At 44.7% G+C, this 20,293-nt stretch overlaps 1 protein-coding gene across 1 annotated transcript in view; it reads right to left on the reverse strand.

The window, feature by feature from the left end:
- Nucleotides 1–11,162: 11,162 nt before the first annotated feature.
- The window catches only part of NUDT17 (nudix hydrolase 17), a 118,892-nt gene continuing 109,761 nt past the window's right edge, over nt 11,163–20,293 (reverse strand). Inside the window, exons 7-8 of the mRNA XM_069217940.1 lie at nt 19,938–20,071; nt 11,163–14,633 (exon numbers count right to left, since the gene is read on the reverse strand). Of these exons, the coding sequence (XP_069074041.1) occupies nt 14,468–14,633; nt 19,938–20,071 (300 nt within the window). The 3' untranslated portion in view covers nt 11,163–14,467. The remainder of the gene's footprint in view (nt 14,634–19,937; nt 20,072–20,293) is intronic.

The following is a 20,293-nucleotide window of genomic DNA, read 5'->3' on the forward strand; positions in this document are numbered from 1 at the left end:
TCAGGGTCCATACACTGAGTGAAAATGACAGACTTATGCTAGCTCCAACAATAGTATGAGATGTGGGAGGCAGTGGCATCTTCTTACCTGTGTCTCACTGGAAGTATTGCATGATTATGTTGTTTCTGTTGTAGATATCCTCTTCTTCTGCCTCCTCTTCTTCACTGTCCACAGGCTCCACAGCTGCCACAAGACCACCAGCTGGACCATCCTCCTGCAGAAAAGGCACCTGCCGTCGCAAAGCCAGGTTGTGCAGCATACAGAAGGCCACGATGATCTGGCACACCTTCTTTGGTGAGTAGTAGAGAGAACCACCTGTCATATGGAGGCACCGAAACCTGGCCTTCAGGAGGCCGAAGGTGCGTTCAATCACTCTCCTAGTTCGCCCATGTGCCTAATTGTAGCGTTCCTCTGCCCTTGTCCTGGGATTTCTCACTGGGGTCAGTAGCAATGACAGGTTGGGGTAACCAGAGTCACCTGCAAATATCGAGGGACAACTGTTAGACACACACTAACCCGTAGGGACAACCCCATACCCAGACTATTCACACTGTATAGGGTCCTTGTCCTCACCTATTAGCCACACACGGTGCCTCTGGAGTTGCCCCATCACATAAGGGATGCTGCTATTCCTCAGAATGTAGGCGTCATGCACTGAGCCAGGAAATTTGGCATTCACCTGGTAGAAGTACTGGTCGGCCAAACACACCATCTGCACATTCATAGAATGCTAGCTCTTCCGATTTCTGTACAACTGTTCACTTCTGCGGAGGGGTACCAAGGCCACATGTGTCCCATCAATGGCACCAATGTTGTTGGGGATATGTCCCAGGGCATAGAAGTCACCTTTCACTGTGGGCAAATCCTCCACCTGAGGGAACACGATGTAGCTGCGCATGTGTATCAGCAGGGCAGACAACACTCTGGACAACACGTTAGGGAACACTGGCTGGGACATCCCTGATGCAATGGCCACTATAGTTGGAAAGGAACCACTTGCCAGGAAATGGAGTACTGATAGGACCTGCACTAGAGGGGGTTTCCTGTGGGACGGCGGTTAGCTGACATCAGGTCTGGCTCCAACTGGGCACAGAGTTCATGGATTGTTGCACGATCAAGTCTGTAGGTGACTATTACATGTCTCTCTTCCGTTGTCGACAGGTCCACCAGGGGTCTGTACACCGGAGGATGCCGCCATCTCATCACCTGCCCCAGCAGACATGCCCTATGGACGAGAACAGCGAGCCAAGAGTCAGCCAACACTGAGGTATCACAACATGTCATTTGCACACATTTATTAATCTGCAATGTGCCTGTTACTTTGTGTATTCAAGGCCTAAATTGGTGTGACGCAGTTAATATTATTGCCATGTAATGCCCTGAAATGGCGGTTGCCTGACCTGTAAGGTGGGACAAGGGGAAATGAGGTAACTGTGCTGGCGTTGTACACCGTCGCGGTATGCGGTCGAAGACCGCAGCGCAATCCTGCATTGGTTAACATTGGACCCTATGGGTCCGAGGAGCCAATGACGATTTATGCCGGTGGAGACAGTACACACCGCCGGGGACGTGACCGCCATTTTCTGTCTGTTCACTCAATTGATACCTGACCTTCAACAGGAGAGGACGTACACTGCAAGTGCTGCTGTGACCTCAGTCTGAAAGCGACGATGGCTCGTGTCTGGGGAAAGGGCCCCTGCCTTCACTTCGGAGGAGTTGGAGAAACTAGTGGATGGGGTCCTCCCCCAGTACACACAACTGTACGGTCCTCCAGACAAACAGGTGAGTACACTGTGAGCATGCTGCATGGGCAATGCCTGTTTGGAGTCATGTGGGTGGAAGATAAATGGGGGGGGGACTGAGGCCTGCATGTGCAGACAGTGAGTGTATGTGCGTCAGTGCAAGGGTGGGAACGTGGGCCAATGAGTATGACAGTCCGGACGGGTAAAGATTTTCCTTTCCCCCTGTACTATTCCTCTAGGTCAGCGCCCACCAGAAGAAGGCTACTTGGCATGCCATCACCAAGGACGTCTGGACCCTGGGGGTCCACCACAGACGGAGCACCCACTACCGGAAAAGATGGGAGGACCTTCGCCGCTGGAGCAAGAAGACGGCAGAGGCCCAGCTGGGGATGGCTTCCCAACGTGGGAGGGGTGCCCATCACACCATGACCCCCCTGATGTTCTGGATCCTGGTGGTGGCGTATTCAGAGTTGGATGGGTACTTGAGGGCATCACAGCAGCCACAGGGGGGTGAGTACACTCTCATTCAGCTGACTCTGCGCGCATTACGAGGTGTCTGGGTGGGGGAGGTGGGCAGTGGGTTCCCCTAGGCCAGGGCAATCTTGGTAGGCAAGGTCCCTTGTGAGGCAGGCTTAGTGGCACCCCAACCCCACTGGAGGTAAGTGCCATCTACACGTAGTCAGGCTCCTGTGTCTTCCATGTGTGCAGCAATCGGGCTTAGGCCTTGTACCCCATGCGCATTAGAATAATCTAGGAACTATAAGTGCATGGTGTAGTGCAGAGGGCTGCTGTGTCTGTAGTGTCCGCCAACAGTAGTGGTGTTGCATGCACTGAACATGTCTTTCTTCTGTCTCCCCCTCCCCCTTTTGTGGTCTCCCTGTTCTTGTGTGCAATAGCATCATCAGGCAGAGGAGCAGTGGCACCGGTGCAGGAGGGAGCTGCATCCCACTTGGCCCTCTAGGGCAAAACAACGGAGTCTGAAGCCACCAGTGGGACGGAGGGCGAGGGGAGCTCCACAGCGGAGACAGGAGCAGACAGCAGTGACAGCGGCGACTCCTCTGATGGGAGCTCCCTTGCGGTGGTGGGCCCCTCTGTGCCCCCCGCATCAACAGGTACAGCCACCAGCCCCCCTAACAGCACCGCCCTCCCAGCAGCCCCTCAGCGTGTGTCCCGTGCCCGCTCACCCAGGAGGGTGGGCATCTCCTTCACGCCAGGATCCTCAGGCCCTGCCCCTGCCCCAGTCAGCCCTGCGGCACACAGTGAGGAGGCTATTGACCCCCTGAGATAACTCACTGTTGGACAGTCTAACATTCTGAATGCCATCCAGGGTGTTGAGAGGCATTTGCAACAAACAAATGCATACCTAGAGGGCATTCATTCTGGCCAGGCAGCCCAACAGCAAGCATTTCAGGCTCTGGCCTCAGCACTGATGGCAGCCATTGTCCTTGTGTCCAGCCTCCCCCCTCCGACTTACCCCACCCAGACCCAATCCGATGAACCTCAGCCTATCCCAAGCACACCATCAGACCAGCATGCACACACCTCAACACACAAGGGCGGCATCAGGCAAACATAAGCCCACACATCCCACAGGCACTGACACAAGCATCATACCCATGCACACATACCAACATCCACTGCCTCCACTGTGTCCCCCTCCTCCACATCTCCCTCCTCCCTCAGTCTCGTCTCCACTCACACCTGCTTGCACTACCTCCATCACCAGTATGCCCATCACCACACACTGCTCACATGCACTCACCACCCCCACTAACATTCACACATCCCCTGTGTCCTCTCCCAGTGTGTCTGTGAGCCCTCCTACCAAAGTACACAAACGCAGGCACAAACCCACCCAACAGCCATCCACCTCCCAACAGCCTCCAGCCCATGCACCTTCACCCAAACTCAGCAGACGTACACCTCCTACAACCACTACCTCCACTCCCAAACTCCCTCCATCTACCCGTCCCAGTGTGTCTAAAAAACATTTCCTGGCTAATATTGACCTCTTCCCTACACCTCCCCCCCCGTCCTTGCCCTAGGACCAGGCTTTCCAGGTCCCAGCCCAGCACCTCAGCCACCACATCCCCAGGCACAGTGGTGCCAGCAACTGCGGGGTCATGGAGTGCGCCAACCATCAGGGCTGCCAGTGTGCCACGGAGCGAGGGCAAGGACATTCCGACCCCTGCCAAGGTGAAAAAGGTGCCCACATCCCAGAGGGAGAAGACGAAAACACCTGCCACCAAGGGGTCAGGGAAAACGAAAGGGGATAGTGGCAAGACAGCTGCGCCACCATCAAAGGTGGGGAAGGGCCAAAAACTGAAGGGCAGGTCAGGAGAGGGCATGGTGGCACCGACTGAGGGACCAGTGTAATACCTTCTGTCCACGTCGACGCCAACCTGTACGGCGGAGAACACCGCCACCTGCACTGCCACCTGCACCGCCACAGACCCCGCCGCCAGCACTGCCGCCACAGACCCCGCAGCCAGTACCGCTGCCACAGACCCGCAGCCAGCACTGCCGCAACTGCCACCGCCGCAAGCACCACCAGCGGCCCCACGACATCCTCAGCCAGTGGCACCACCGCAGACATGGCTACCAACCCCAGTGGTCAGTCGTCCGAGGCTGGTGGTGAGTTCCAGGACCCTGGGCAGCTTCCATGAAGCATCACTGTCATCACAGTTGTCACCTGCATATGGAATGCGAAGCCGCAGCAGTGTGAGTTATGTCGCTGCCTCCATGGCGTATCATGCTACCTGTACCTCGGCAATGTCGTGGCACACACACCCAGGTGAGGGAATTGTACCGGCAACACTGCACGTGGAGTACTCTGGGCACCAGGCCCCATAGACCCCTTAGCTCAAGTGCAAGGGGTCTTAGAAGGACCCCGCAGGGCAAAAAAGCAGTTTCTTAAAATGTTTGCTGTGAATTCACCACGATGCAGCGAATTTGCAGCAAAATGTTTTGATAAAGCAAGCCCAGTCCTCCACACTTGTTTTAATGATGCCCCCAGGTTGGAAAGGTCCAGAGGGTATGTAAAAACTAAAGGAGGGGGGTGCATGGGGCCCCCTCCTAGGTCATTTTTATGTCCCGGGAGCACCACCTCTACGGGACTTATTGATGTTATAATGGACGAGCCGAGTGGGCCCGCCCATGCAACAGGACCGTCACCTTCCTGGGGCTTAATTTACTTTGCATGCACCTCCCCCGCAGCCCTGGGACCACTACCTCCCTGGGACTGTTTAACGCAAGAGTGGGGCCTCCTGGCCCCCCTCAGGAAACATTGATGGACCTGGGGACTGCCACCCAGCAGGGTTGGCTCCTGTTATGTTTCAGGGTGGCCGCCCGCGGGACAAAGCTATTTGCTCTGACATGGCGGGAACTTTGAAGGCTCCCACCAAGTCAGAGCAAACACTCTGCTCGCAGCACATGAGAACTGTCAAACAGCTCTCCCTTTGTGCAAGTGGAGGTTTCCTCTGTTTCCCTGCCTGCAGAGATGCAGACAGGGAAACAGAGGAAACAATAGTGTCTTTCACAGCTCCCTCTCTGTGACTGCAATGCCGGCTCCTGCAGGAAGCACAGTCTCGGCTGAGACCGCGGGGGCCTTCAGCCTCCCGCCCATTCCCATTGCACACTGGATGCCCAGGAGGGCAACCAGGAGGGCACCCAGGAGGGAGGGCTGGGCCCTGGAGGATGGGGTCCCTGGGACAGAAACTGGCCTGGGAAGGGGGCGCTCGGCCTCCACCACCCCCACCAAAAAAAATAATGTAAGGTTAGTCCCTGGGGGATGAGGTCTCCGGGGCCAAAATCAGCTGGGGGAGGGGGCCTGAGGGCCCCCCGTCCCTACAATGGACATTCAACCAAGGAGGTAGCACTTACTAAGTAACCAGTAGAAAGTGTTCCAGCTGGATAGACATGTTGTGCAAAACTGTGGACACTTGTTGGATAAACAAGCAGGTGAGCTTCCGTTATGGCCATGATGCTCATTTCATAGAAATTAAACCTCAACAGGAAGCACTTACAAATATAAACATAGCAGGTGCCCCAACTGAAGCTCCACTTTTAAAAAGAACAAATGATCCTAACTCCTGGACTTGGCAAAGACTAAGCAAGTGTGTTTACTCCACAATTCCATATTGAAAAACGATCCGAAATTCATCAATAGATGCATCTTTCATCTATTGGAGCGCAATCACACACTCTCACACCCACTCTCACAGCCACATAGACCCTTTCACACCCACTTATTATTATTTGAGAAGTTATCCAAGTGTGAAATAAACAAATGGTGCAAAATGTTTTCTCTTCAGAATTATGTTGAAGTGGATAGAATACCCCGGGGTTTACGGATTTCAATCATACCAACAAGTAAAAATCCACTTCCAGGCCTAATCAAAGAATGGGCTCAATACATGGCAAGAACACGCAAAGGGAAGTTGGAAATTCTCCTAAAATACACCAAAATTGATCTAGAGATGCCAAGGGTTGTATTGATTAAATTAAAGGTAGATATTAACTAACATAAGGATGAAAAGGATGTAAAGGACTTTTTGCTAACACTAAATCATAAGTTAAAAGTATATGAGGAAGAAATAAAAAATAGGTAAAGGAGGAACTTTCTGAGAGATAGGAAAGGTCTATGCGGAGGGCAAGATTTTAACAAGAGGTGTCCTTAGTAGCATCCAGCTCGGACTGGAGTGTGGTGGCAGATGAAACTTCAGGTGCATCATCAGAAAGTATTAGTAATCCCACCACTTTTTTCAAGGAGTTCCAGTTACTCAAACAAAATCAGGAGTTACCCAGAAGAGGCAAATCAAGCGGACATAAAAGCGACGTCAGCACAGGTCAAGGAAAACAAGAAGAGGGGAGGGGGCCCCTGGACAAAAATCATGTAGAAAATCTAAAAGAAAGGCTTGAATGGTGAGAAAACTATTATTATCTTATAGAATAGGCTCTTAACGAAAGAGGAGAGAAATGTATTGAAATGACTGCTTTTTGCCCCACAGTTAATTTCAATTACACTCAATCCAGAAATGATCTTTTTCTGTTTTGTTGCAGGTTGAAACAGATGAAGTGACATAAGACTCATAAATGGCCTATGAATGAAGTCACCTCTGATGTAGATACAAGTCTGGATAATTTCTGCCTAAATTATATCACTGACTTCTCTGACATGGGACCTGTGAATTGTTCCTTGGAAAATTAACACACATTTTGGAACACTTTAGAGTATGGAAGGGAGGAGGATCTGGCAATCAGGGGCATTCTAATAGAAATGGGTTTCAATACTCATATGTCTTCATTGAGTTGCTTTAAACCAAAAAGCCTCTGTAACCCTGATGCCACATATGATGTCATTGATTATTTTCATGAAACAATGATAATGGAACTTCACAAATTAAGAGACAAAAATACCTTACTGAATATAATTTGACTAGGAATCCAAAATTAGCATTAGATACATTGGTGTATGGCAGGAATAGCTTCATCAAACCCTTTGACAAAAGGGGGAATTTTGTAATTATGGAAACTGATCAGTACTGTGAAGAAGATGAGTGATGACAAATGTTATAATGTCATTTCTTATTCAGAATATAAAAGATACATTTTCTGAATATTATAATTTATTGAATATGTGGGAAACCAAGGAAATAGTAGATGAGGATGAATATCGGGTCTTAAAAGTGGATTGCCCTAGAACGCCCACTAAATATCTTTTACTTAAATTGCATAAACACCCTTCAAAACCACCATGGAGACTGACAGTTTCAGCCAATGGCAGTTTATTAGAACCCAAAGGTATATATCTTAATCATTTTTTGGCACCACATGTACTGGCATTACACTCTTACTGTAGAGGTGCCACAGACTTACAAAAATACATAGGTTTCACTGTGAAGGCACCTATATGATGATGACTTTGTATGTATGTAAATTCCCTATATGCCCCTATATGCCCCCATTGATCAGCAACATTATATAGATGCATATGTTTCTTTCTTAAAAAGCAGATTGATCAGAATCTTGGACCATACAAAACATATTTACCTTTGATAATATCTATTATTTTCAGGTTTTTGGAACTGTAATGGGCACCTGCTTTGCCCTTGTTTTGCAAATGTATTCCTGGGCTGGTGGAAGAAGCAGGTGGTCTGGACAGAAGAACATGAGATATATACCTCACATTAGGTTTACTTGATGATTTATTTATAATGTGGGATGGTGAAGAAAGACTAGCATCGGAATTTGTAAGCGAACTGCAGATCATTGATCTCAATCAAAGTTTCAGACATATATTCAGCAGTCAGTGTATAGATTATATTGCTATTTGTTTCATGGTAGTTGTGAGACAATTAGTGATTAAACTCAATAGAAAAGAAACTGCTAGGAATAGCATATTACATGCCAAGAGCTATCATCTGGCCAGCCTAAACTGGAGTATCCCATTTGGTGAATTACTCTGAGCCAAAATAAATTGCTCCAATGAGGAATTTTATGGCAAGGAGTGCACAACCATGATAAACAGCTTCCAAGAGAAACTGTTCTCAGATCAGCTCAAGAAAAAGTAGCAGCCTTTAAAAGGGAGGAGCTACTCTTCAATAAAAATATCCAACAGCCAATGAAGTAAGAGTTATTACAGACTTCAGCTGTGAATCTACTGATACCAAATGACTAATGAATCTGGGGATTCTTGAGAGCAGATTCTTGAGAGCAGATCCAGTGCTAAGATCAATTGTGGGGCCTCGTGTAGGTATTACATAGAGAAGAGAAAGAGCATTAAAAGACACAGTCATTTTCAGAGACCTACCAAGGAGGTGTAGCTTAATACAGGGAAATTTCACAAATGTAAAAAATGTGGTAAAGCTTGCAAACACAGTAGCATTCGTAAAACCTATGCATTACGTAATGGAAAAGAAAACCTTATTGTATGATTCATTACTTGCACCAGTTATTATTGTGTCTATATCTTAGAACGTCCATGCAAGCTATTGTGTGTAGGAAGTACTACTCCCCCACTTAAAAAGAGAATACTGGAACGTCTACATGCCCTTAAGGATCAAGACACAACATATCTTGTGATAATTGCAGTATACACATTGACCACTTATGCGATGACAGTACTGTAGAAATAACAATCGCAATACTGCATACATGGCTATCTGGGCAATAATGATTCTTACAATCATGTGCGTTATTGCAGAATGCCCATAAGGGACGAGTATTTATTTTTATTATTATGTTCTTTGGGCAAAAAAAGCTATTTGGTGCAACAGAAATTACACTAATTATACATATGAGAACAGGAGTAGATTTCTATTAATATTGTGGATTAACCATCAGTGTTTGTGATATTTATTACGTTTCTATTGAAAAAGGATGTATAATACATACAGCACAGTATTGAGAACATCAGACTAGAAACTTACAATCAATGTCATTTTTTTGTTTGTCTGTTGATAATAGTCTGTTTTCTATGTTTTTTAAGATGGTGATTGGTGTGCACTGTTTATTTTCTATGGTGGATTGAACCTATACTTGAGAAAGGCTGTAATAGCTAAAACGTGTTGTTGCTGACATCGTGCTTAAAATATTCTTCACCGTGGAGGAGTGCCTTGAATTGATTTTATTTTGGAGAAAATATAATTATGGGATCCACAGCGCACAGATAGCACCAGAGTTGGGTGGACGTAGTCGGCTTTGTGTGAAGGCAAGAGTGATTTTATTTATATATATATATATATATATATATATATATATATATATATATATATATATCATACACACATCAACTGAGCAAGATACATTGTGGAAGATTTGTTTCCTCATGTTGTTTCAGGCCCATTGTGTGCATAATAAAAATGAAGAAAATAATGGACTAAATGATGCACTGACAATTATTTTGTCAAAAACAAATACACAATGAAAAGTAATACTGTCAGGAACACCAGGTTGAATGTAATCTCAAAATAGAGCAAGCAGTTTAGATGGTATGCAACAAAAAAATATCCACACTGGCGACACCGATTACCATATCTGAGGAGTGTTCCGAGGTCATTCTTCAACTTCCTTAAGAACTCTGAGTTGGTGGATTTCCACGATAGCCGCCCCCATAAAAGAGGTCAGTGGTCTTCTTTGGATCTTCCGCGTGAGCATCTGAAGACCACACTGTGAATGTGTGAGGATCACTTGCACTCTTCAACTGATTCTCTCCTCAGGAGAGCTGTGTTTTCCCAGCGCGCTACCTTAATATAGAACTGACGGCATATTCCTCAGTTTTTACCCTGCTTCCTCAGGCTTTTTCGTGTGCACACCTGGGGTATTCCCCATTCAAAGAGAAAAGACTCATTTTTCTCACAGTATCCAAGTTTTCCTCAGAGTTCCTCGTCACCGGAGGTACTCTAAGAAGTGTTGCAGAATAATTAGCACGTGGATTCCATATGAATTACTGCATTGATGAGAAGAATTCAAATAAGCTTACGATCCGAGATTTAGGAGACACTACCTTCATCAAATGGACTTCTTGAGAGTTCCTTGTTGAGTCTTGATGTAGGTTCCTCATTTCTTTCGATTTTCAGAATATCATTTTATAGTTTCAAAAGTTGATATGAAGTTCTGAAGAAGATGAAGTTTTTAGTGTCTTCCAAGAAATCCAAGAATTATATGAACCTGTTATAAGAGAGAAGCAAAAGCCTTAGAAGTATTAGCTAAATAGAAATACATGTGCGAGTACTACAATCTGGAGTGTGTGTGCCGAGTGAAAGAGCGTTTACGAGCTTTTAAGATATGTACAAATTGAACATGCCTAGATTTAGGTTGCTTAGAGTTGTATTCTGCTTGATTTCAGGTGCTTGCCACTACCCTTCGATTCTGCAAAATTTCCATCAGACATAGGGATTCAGAGTGCACATCCAGAAGCCAGCATTAAAGACTTCAGGAGTCTTGCTTTCATCGCTTTCCCATTTCCCCCTGTAGAAACACAGCAATGTGAATATTTATTCCTTGTCTGTTAACATAAGTGGGCATTGGGAACATTCTTCTGCTCCTGTGGAAACACTGGCACCAAGGTTAGTTCTAACAAATACATCCTAATATGCAGGGATTATCTTAAATACTGCCAGTGTACAGCAGGGAAAAGGACATCAGTAAAAATCCCATGTTTTCTATCCTCGAAACCAATATGTCCAGTCAAGGAAATACAACATCCAAAATGCATCTTGCTCAGTTTACCTGGATAGGAAAGCACATTATCTAAACAGTTTAAACATTTTCTTATGATCCTGCTGGCTTTTTTTCTCTTTTACTATTATAATGTGAAGATTGACAGTCTGAATTGTACTATGACAAACTGCAATAAGGGATGCTTTCAGCAATATATTCTTATATATTTGTGGAAAACATTCCAAGACAGCATGTTCTCTCAGTTATAGATTTGGTATCTTTAATTGGGACTTCACAAATTGATTATACGTTTTTAAAAAACAAAAGCTTGGGCTGTCAAAGTTATGCCCAGGTTCTGCACTGTTTTTTATACTTCATTTGTATTATAAAGAATTTTAAACTGTATAAAATTGTTTTACTTTAATGCATGTAAGAAAATAGATTATTAATTGAGGTGGGTGACTATCCACTTCAAGAAATAATCACAACCTTTGTCAGGATCAACTCTTAAACAAAATCACTACATTAACCTGAGCTAACCACCCCCTGGTAGTTAGAGCGGACAGGCTTAACAATGGTAATGTGTAAAGTATTTATGCAGTACCAAAACAATAATGAAGTAAAAACTGAAAATAATAAAAATCCCAAACCAAATCAGAAAAATAGAGTACAACTCAATCAACAAAACTTCACCAAAAGGACAAGAATCCAAAAGGTGGATCAGGAGATAAGGATGTTTAAAATAAGGATGTTTAAAGTTTTATGAAGAAATAGCACCAAGAAGTGCAACATGCCTATAACAGTCAATTGTTGCAGTAGACCGGGTCTTAAGCACAATTTAATGAAAAACACTATGCTGTACAGATCGGATAAAACAACCAATTTGTCCTGGTCAAAGATTTTACCTTCTGACCTGATACTTTAAGCCCCAATCCACCACTGAAGTACACTTCTTAGGCCCCTGGACATCAAGGGAGGCACTTAAGAGTCTCACAAGCTGTCAGGCAGAGGCGAACAGCAGAGTGCAGTCATGATCCATTTGCCACTGGTCAGTTGGGCAGTTGCAGGCAAGACTGCTTGCACTTGTATCCCTGTAGCCTGAAAAGGAGGTCACTCTTTTTACCGTTGTATTCCACTTCTTTGTCCTGGATACAAGAGGGGGCACGTCCTATCCTTCAGGGCTCCTACCAGGTCTCTTCTGTTCTTCTTCCGGTCCACCAGTGTTCTGAAGTGGAAGCCTGGGGGTGACACATTTGTACCTGGCACATGCTTGTGGGTGGCATACTCTAATCAATTAAGTAAAAGTTCCTGTTGCCAACCCTACCCACTTTGGACATTTCCAAGTTTGTGAAAGTCTTCAGCCACACTAAACTTGGGCTCTAAGGGCTGTGGGGGGAGTGGTCTATGGTAATCGCAGTGCATCCCACATCTAACATTAAAATCTAGTTTAATGGATCTACTTTTGCCCAAAACAAATTCAAAGACAGACGTCTGACAGGACAAATACAGGATTCTTCAGTCACCAGAATGCGGATACATAAACATTGTCTTGTCAGTCTGCTTCCTTCCTTTCAATTGTGTTCCAAGTGTTGTGTGTGAATCCAGCAGACCTACCAACCAGGATTTGACAAACCAGCAAGATTTGGCACTATAATTTCAAAAACGTTTGTCTCCAGCCCCCACCCTGCATATTCTATGAATTTCAGAGGGGTCATCTTTGCCCATTCAGGTCAGCTTATTGTTTGCTTTTGGGAGGTATTTCACACTTTTTTCACAACTGTTCAAAGGACAGTCACTGGCTGGGAGAAGCTGGGGAGCCAATGCAAATTAGCCTCCAGGAACTTTAGGCAGGGAATAGTGACTTTCTAAAAGTTATTTTTCCTTAATATTTATTACAAATCTGACTTCACAATTGATTTAGAATTTTAATAACTATAACTATATAATAGTTGTTTAATTATTTTTCTAGCTAGTCCCATTTGAAAAATAAAGTACTAGGTGTTTAATATGTACTCTTGTTTTCTACTTAGGACAGCTAGGCCTGCCGCAGTGAAAATAGCTTTTGGGTGCTAGTCACTGTAAGGGCATTTTAATATTAAGGGGGTGATTCTGACTATGGCGGACGGCGGAGGCCGTCCGCCATAGTACCACCGCCAAATGACCGCACCGCGGTCAAAAGACCGCAGCGGCCATTCAGACATTTCCTCTGGGCCAGCGGGCGCTCTCCAAAAGAGCGCCCGCCGGCTCAGAGGAAATGCCCCTGCAACGAGGACGCCGGCTCAGAATTGAGCCGGCGTAGTTGCAGGGGTGCGACGGGTGCAGTTGCACCCGTCGCGTATTTCAGTGTCTGCAAGGCAGACACTGAAATATTTTGCGGGGCCCTCTTACGGGGGCCCCTGCCGTGCCCATGCCATTGGCATGGGCACGGCAGGGGCCCCCAGGGGCCCCGCGGCACCCCCTACCGCCATCCTGTTCATGGCGGGTTTCCCGCCATGAACAGGATGGCGGTAGGGGCTGTCAGAATCCTCATGGCGGCGGAGCGCGCTCCGCCGCCATGAAGGATTCCCCCGAGCAGCAGTAAGTCGGCGGGAGCCCGCCGACTTGCCGCTTCTGACCGCGGCTGAACCGCCGCGGTCAGAATGCTCGTGGGAGCACCGCCAGCCTGTTGGCGGTGCTCCCGTGGTCGGTGGCCCTGGCGGTCACCGGCCGCCAGCGTCAGAATGACCCCCTAAATGTCTACATGTCCTACTGTCAAATACTATGCACCCTGCCTGTAGGTTACACAGCTTACACAGGGGTGACATTCATATTTAAAAGAAAGGCTTTTACCTGTCAAAAGATTCATCATTACTGGTTGCATAGAAGTTTCCACACTGCTACAGCTAGTCTACAATTGTAGGCATGAAGCCCTATTTGCACTGCTACTATAATGAATGACACAATCGGTGCTGCAAGTCACTAATGCCATTTACCCTCCTGACCCTGGGTACATTTTCCTACCATATACTAGGGACTTAAAAGCATGTTAACTATACCAAATGAGTATGCCAATTTCACATGTTTAAAGGGGGAAACACAGGCATTTTATTACTGGTTGGCAGGAGTAAAGTGCACAAATTTAAAGCCATCAAAAACATAGGCTCCAGCAAAAGGGGAAAAATCTGGGGTAACCAGGCAGAAAAGGCAAGTTTCCTCAGATGGGGAGATCCAAATGAAAAGGCTTACTAAAATGACTCAGAAGACGATCACTTTTTAAGTTCTGAATCACTGCTGCCATTCAGTACTGAACCCGAAACCGGTGCGGCTGTTTGCTGTCCTGGGAGAAGATTTTGTATATCACCTTGAGATTGTCCAATATAGGCTCATGATAGGATACTGAAAAAACACTAAGCTCAGAGTTGCTCACTTTTTATTGCTAAAGGTGCATACATCTAGGAAATAACATTAGAACTGGCCATGAAACACAGGACTTGCTGCTATGCCATGTAGGTTTCACCTTTCCAACCTGCACTAGCTCTTATAACTGATAAGACCAGATGTAAATGAATGGTACTTGGAGGCACTCAAAGATTTTTGTTTTGTGATAAAGTGTCAAGCCATAGTTGCAGAGCATATTTAGTGCCTGTGCTGACCCGTTCTACATCTGCTCCAGCTTCAGGTACAGTGCTCAGAAGCGTTGATGCTTGGAGATCCACGTGGACCATAGATCCGTTGCACATCTCAGTAGCCCTATGGACGGAAAACAATGTTAGTATATGAATGAATTACAGCACAAGTTATGTAGATGTGAATATGAGCTAAAATCACCAGTAGGCCAAGACAAATATAGAGGATTTATTTAATGGGGCATAATTCTTCTATTTCCCTAAAAACCTGAACGGATGTTTTCCAAATGAGACCTGTCACATGTTCCCATGATTGAATCTCCTGCTATTACATGAATGATCCCATAACACTATAAAAGAGTGATGTAATGATGCAGAAACGGAGCAGCTAACGGCCATCATCTTTAAGCCATTTTAGATCTTTAAGTTTGCATTCATATGTGATCTTACTTTTACAATGATTAGATCATGTTAAAGCAGACATGAATGTACTAGTCAAGAAAAACTAAACACAATGTATGTTAAACCTTCGGTGCTACTAACAACTCAAAACTTTGGGACAACTCCCAACAAAAGTTGCCAAACATGCCTTTACAGTTCTTATAATTCCAACATATATTAGCCTCCATTAATTCAAATTTATACATTCTTTGTTACCAAAATAATCTAAATATTGGTCTCTGATGTTATTTTCTCATTAATCTTTAAATCTTTATAACGCCTCCTAATAGTCTTACGTTTTACATTTGATTATTCTGATCCATAACAATTCTTCCTCTCACTTTGCCTCTGATATTAATTTGTAAGGTTTGGTACAGGCAAAAAACATGCAATAGTGCATTTGTATAAACCTAGAATAATCTGTGAAGTTTACATAAATCTGAAGTTTTCTGAATCCCATTCCTATGTTTTTCTCTTATGAAGATTTCTCAGTGAAGTCAACAATGACTGAAAGTTAATTTGCTTCAATATTTTCAAAAAGGTTAGTCACTGTGCATGCTTCTCCTAAAACCATTTCTTAAGCTTGCGCAATAAGCCAACATGGGATTTTCCCTATATTGGTTCATTTTAGAGCAAACAGGGATAGAATCCACTGGGTTTAGATAATTGTAGATATTAGTTACTTCACTATTTTACTGGAATAAGAGAGTCTTGAAACCTTTGAAGGTGCTTTCCAATGGAACAAGGAAAAGTTTTACAAAATTGGAGGTGAACCAGAAAACCCTTGAGGGATACATGGATTGAGGATTGTGATTCATTAATTTGCTTGGAGATGGTCTCTTCCAGAATACAAAATAATGACAGGATGTTTGACTCAATTGGATTAAGTTTCATTGAACTTTATGTTGACTCATAATATTATTATATTCACTGGATGTACACTAACCCCTCTCAAGCTCCCATAGGTTGTGCTCCACATCCCCTAATTGTTTTCAAAGACCCAATTTAATTTTTGTCTCTTTTCCATGATTCTGCCTTTGAATATTTATTAAGAATGATGTCTCAAGAGGGGATATTATGATCAAGCTATGTGATAATACAACTATATCAACATTTTAGACAAGTGTATGTGATATTCTTCTCTTCAGATTACTAAGTAAAGTTATCATCATGAAAAGACCTGTGGTGAGCCAAGACTGAGGTTTTGAGCAGGGGACTCTAAAGTGGTAGCGCAAATAACGGTGTGCTGGTCCTGTTCTTTATATAGGGTGTGACCACAGCAGATTGAAGGGAGCCAAGGCTGGTAGCTCTGGTGAGGTGGTCCATGTGGCGAGCAGAGTTTCACAATGAACCGAGAGGGCACTATGTGGGGCAACAGGCAGCAGAACAATCAAGCATGTTAGGGCAATGAAAAGAGGGTACTCCACCAGTGGGCCATCTGCTGGACAAACAGAGCCAACGCGTACAAGTCAGACTGTAGTTGGTAAGGGCGAATGAAGACGGGGGGGGTCATGCTTTTAGCCCCTGTTGACTCTGTCCTTTTATTTAAAAAAAACAATAAAAGTAGATGAACTTAAACACAACAAATGTGTGTGTAGTCTCTGTAAAAAGTGGTAGCAGGCCACCAAAAATCCTCTGATAACTGTTTTACTGCAATTTGTGTATCATTACAGATTTGAATTTATTGTTCTAAGACTGTTTACAGAGAGAGAGAGATATTTGAGAGAGACTGACAGTCACATCAACTGATTACTTACAGAGACAAAAATATATTTCACCTGACCTTTGCTTTCTTGTGACTTGCATATAGTGCAATACAAATTATTGGTTATTTCTACATGCTTATTTATGTGATGTTTATATTACATATCAGAAAAATGCCATATGCAAACAATAGTTATGACACCAAATAAACTTTTTTAAAGCATCAATACAACCTTCTGCAGACTTTAAACCAACCACAAACGGAAATCACATATCATTTATCCTCATTCATTTCACTCATGGAGGAGTAAACACAAACTGTAAACTGTATTGGTCACTGCATAAAAACAGATGTTACATATACACATAGTTTGTTCTTAAGTTTTTAAACAGTGAAGTCAAAATGGCTGCTCTTTTTGAATTTATAAACCTTTTCTCAGATTAACCATTTCTCTACAGTTATGTATGTAAGCTTACTCTTACATGCTTATCATGTGTGAGGTACAACTTTGCTTCATGTCAGATTTTCACATCTTACCAAATTATAAGATGTGAAATGAACAGTAAACAAACAATAACTAAAACTATTTATACTGTAAAACATTCTTGCCTCTTGAAAATATCCTGTGTAAAATGGCAATGATGCTATGAGAAGGGGTGCCTGGTGGTCCTGATTATGGAGTGGTTCTGTGACAATGTGCTGACACTTCTAAACGTGTGAGTCACAGTCTGCCCTTTGGAGAACTGTGACAAGCCAACAAGGACTCCAATATCGAGACCATCCAGGTGCTGTCAAAAGACCTACGGTGAACCAGGGCTAAGGTTTTGAGGAGGGGACTCTGAACTTCTGGGTCAAATTAACCGTGTGCTGGTCCCATTCTGTGCGCAGGATGTGCTCTCTGTGCACTAGATCTGAACTGGCAGATGGAGCAGAGTAGCCACAAATATAGAGCCAATGCTGGTAGCTTTGGTGAGGTGGTCTATGCAGTGATGAGGGTTCCACAATGAACTGAGTGAGCGCTATGTGGAGACACAGGCAGCGGAATAATCAAGTGAGTTAGACTTCAGGGCACTGAGAGGGTACTCCACCAGTGCTGCTATGGATTGGGTCATCTGGTGGACAAACAAGGCCAATGCCTGGGAGTCAGACTGTAGCTGGTAAAGGCAGGTGATGGGAGTGGTTCATGCTTTTAGCTCCCGATGACCACTTCACAAGTGCTTTATGTTGATAATACGCTTTAAGAATAAATGGAAGCAGTGGAGATGGTCTGATGTATTGAAGTGCTTGGAAGGGAATAACACCATACTAGCAAGGTAATCGAAGGAACTGTGCCTGGAGGGCTGAAAGAACCCTCGTGGTGAGGGTGGACATGAAGTCTCTGATTTTCTCTCTTAATCCTAGATGTGCCAAAGGGCTCTCAGTGATATGAACTGAGACCCTTCCTTACTTCAGAAGCGAGAGGCAGCCACTTGCCCCAGATACCTGACCATACTCGAAGGAGAACATGTAGACTTGCCACCGTCTTGCCTGCAAACTGAGATTGTTACACACCTGTTGGCCCCTGCAAAGCCACTTTACATTACAGCCCTCTGAAATAGTAGGGGGGTACTCAGATAGCCATTTGCAGCACATTCTACAGGTGCTGAGCAAGGCCACCAGCAAATTCCCAATCTGACAAACATCTGTTGCCTGTGACACTCTGGTCTAAAGTTCCCTGCTTAGACTCTGGGTGTGGCATTGGAAACAGTCTAAGTGATGCCCTACATACTAAGTGTTGCAATGGATAGAATTAGGTGGACAGCTTCATGCTAGGTAAATAAATTGGATACTTGTATCTTCCTAAAGTTACACAGAGGAGGGGAAATGTTGTGGGAAGAAGCCGACCGACTTGGGGCAGTGATGTGGTAGCCTCAAGCCACCCTCACCGAGGTCTGAAAGACAGTGTCTGACTCGAGGACGCTTGGAATACAAGGTTGTCCCAGTGGAAACTGAGATGAACTTATTACAGACAGATACTAGAAAACTATCCAAAAGAGCGTGGTGCTTTATAGGGAGTCTCAAACAGGAGTAATAATTGAAAAATAAATGTGTGAAGAAACTGGCAGATCACTGATAAATACTTTTCTAACAGGCAGGAGATGCAGAAGGGTGTTCATACCACTTTATGGGTGTTCCAGAAAGGGCAGAAGCCCTGGAATTCTTCCCAGAAGACTAGGTAAAATCTGTGCTAAAACCAAAGGGTTTCTGCCATTTTTTTCCACTGGTGAGTGTCTGTAGTCACTGACAAGTCCCCCATTAGGGGTACAGTACATCCATCCCAGGTCAATCACAGCAGGAATTTTGAACTGCAGAGAGATTTATCTTTCTCTTACCTGGCCGGGGCCCTGCAGAGCCAGGGAAGGAGCTTTGACTTGGCAAACAAAACAAAAATCAAGAGACTCATGTAATAAATATATGATTCTAATTACATTCAAGGTGCACATCCTTGAGGATAGGAAAACATAGCTCTTCCTGACCCTGGAGGACATGTGAACTGGTTGGTTGGATGTGGAACTGTTGGTTGCATGTGGAACTGGTAAATGTAGGTGTGGTTCAGGATAAGAGATCTCACACCCAAAGGAGTTCAGGACTAGCAACAAAGAAAGGACAAAATGCTAGATGTTCAGTGAGATTTGTGGATCCCAATCAACTGGCAGTGGAATGTGACAGCCTTGGAATGAGTGCGGATGCGGCCGACCATCAGAGCTGGAGGAGGCCACATGAGTGACTCAAACATCATAAATCCAGGATCCAAGAGCTCATGTGCTTTGTGCGTTTGGTTGCTATAAAGCCTGTCCATACAGACAATTTGAGGACTGTGCAGCTGAGTTTGCTCAGACCTATGTCTGCTATATACGCTGTCCCACTGGGGACATGCTCACTGAATAGCCCATGCAGTATGGACAGTTTAGGGAAGGTCATGGCCTTCAGGTGTTGAATGCAGGCTTCAATTTACTGTACACCAGGAGAATGGAACCTAAGGGAGGAAACACCGTGAGTAGGGATAAAATTGCCCACATCTGGGTTTTCTTAAACTTCTCATTAGCCACTGGGAGTTTTGTTAGTCACTGGTTCACTTAAAACATAGTTTGTTTATTTATGATGGTGCACTTCATACATAAGGGAGAATGGCAGCTCTAATCCAGATGTATGGTAGTGTGAGCAGGAGGTGATGTTATGTGGTGTGGAATTATACATTTTGTAAAATTCATGCAGATAGAGTAGAGATGTCAGTGTCCTCACCCAATAGTTAGAGGCATATTCTGAGGGATTCCAGTGAGATTAGCTTCTTTACCCGCAGAGACTATCATCTCCACCATGCTGGTGTCCAGCCAAGCACAGGCACTGACCTCACTTTCATCTGGGTTTAGTATTTCCTAATGAGGCAGAAGATGAAGATATCAGGAAAGGTTGCATGGGTTACAAAAGCTTTACATGTTTTGTGTATGAATTTACTTTAGTTTATTGGCTCAGTGATGAAAGTTACTTGCCTCAAAGGCAACTTCTTAAATTCCCCATTTAACTCTTCCCTATAACTACTATCCCTAGATGGCAATTTTTGTTTCTGTTTGCCTCTCAGGGGTGTAACTATCAAATGA

This window comes from Pleurodeles waltl, chromosome 12 (genome assembly GCF_031143425.1).
Source record: "Pleurodeles waltl isolate 20211129_DDA chromosome 12, aPleWal1.hap1.20221129, whole genome shotgun sequence".
Classification (NCBI taxonomy): domain Eukaryota; kingdom Metazoa; phylum Chordata; class Amphibia; order Caudata; family Salamandridae; genus Pleurodeles; species Pleurodeles waltl.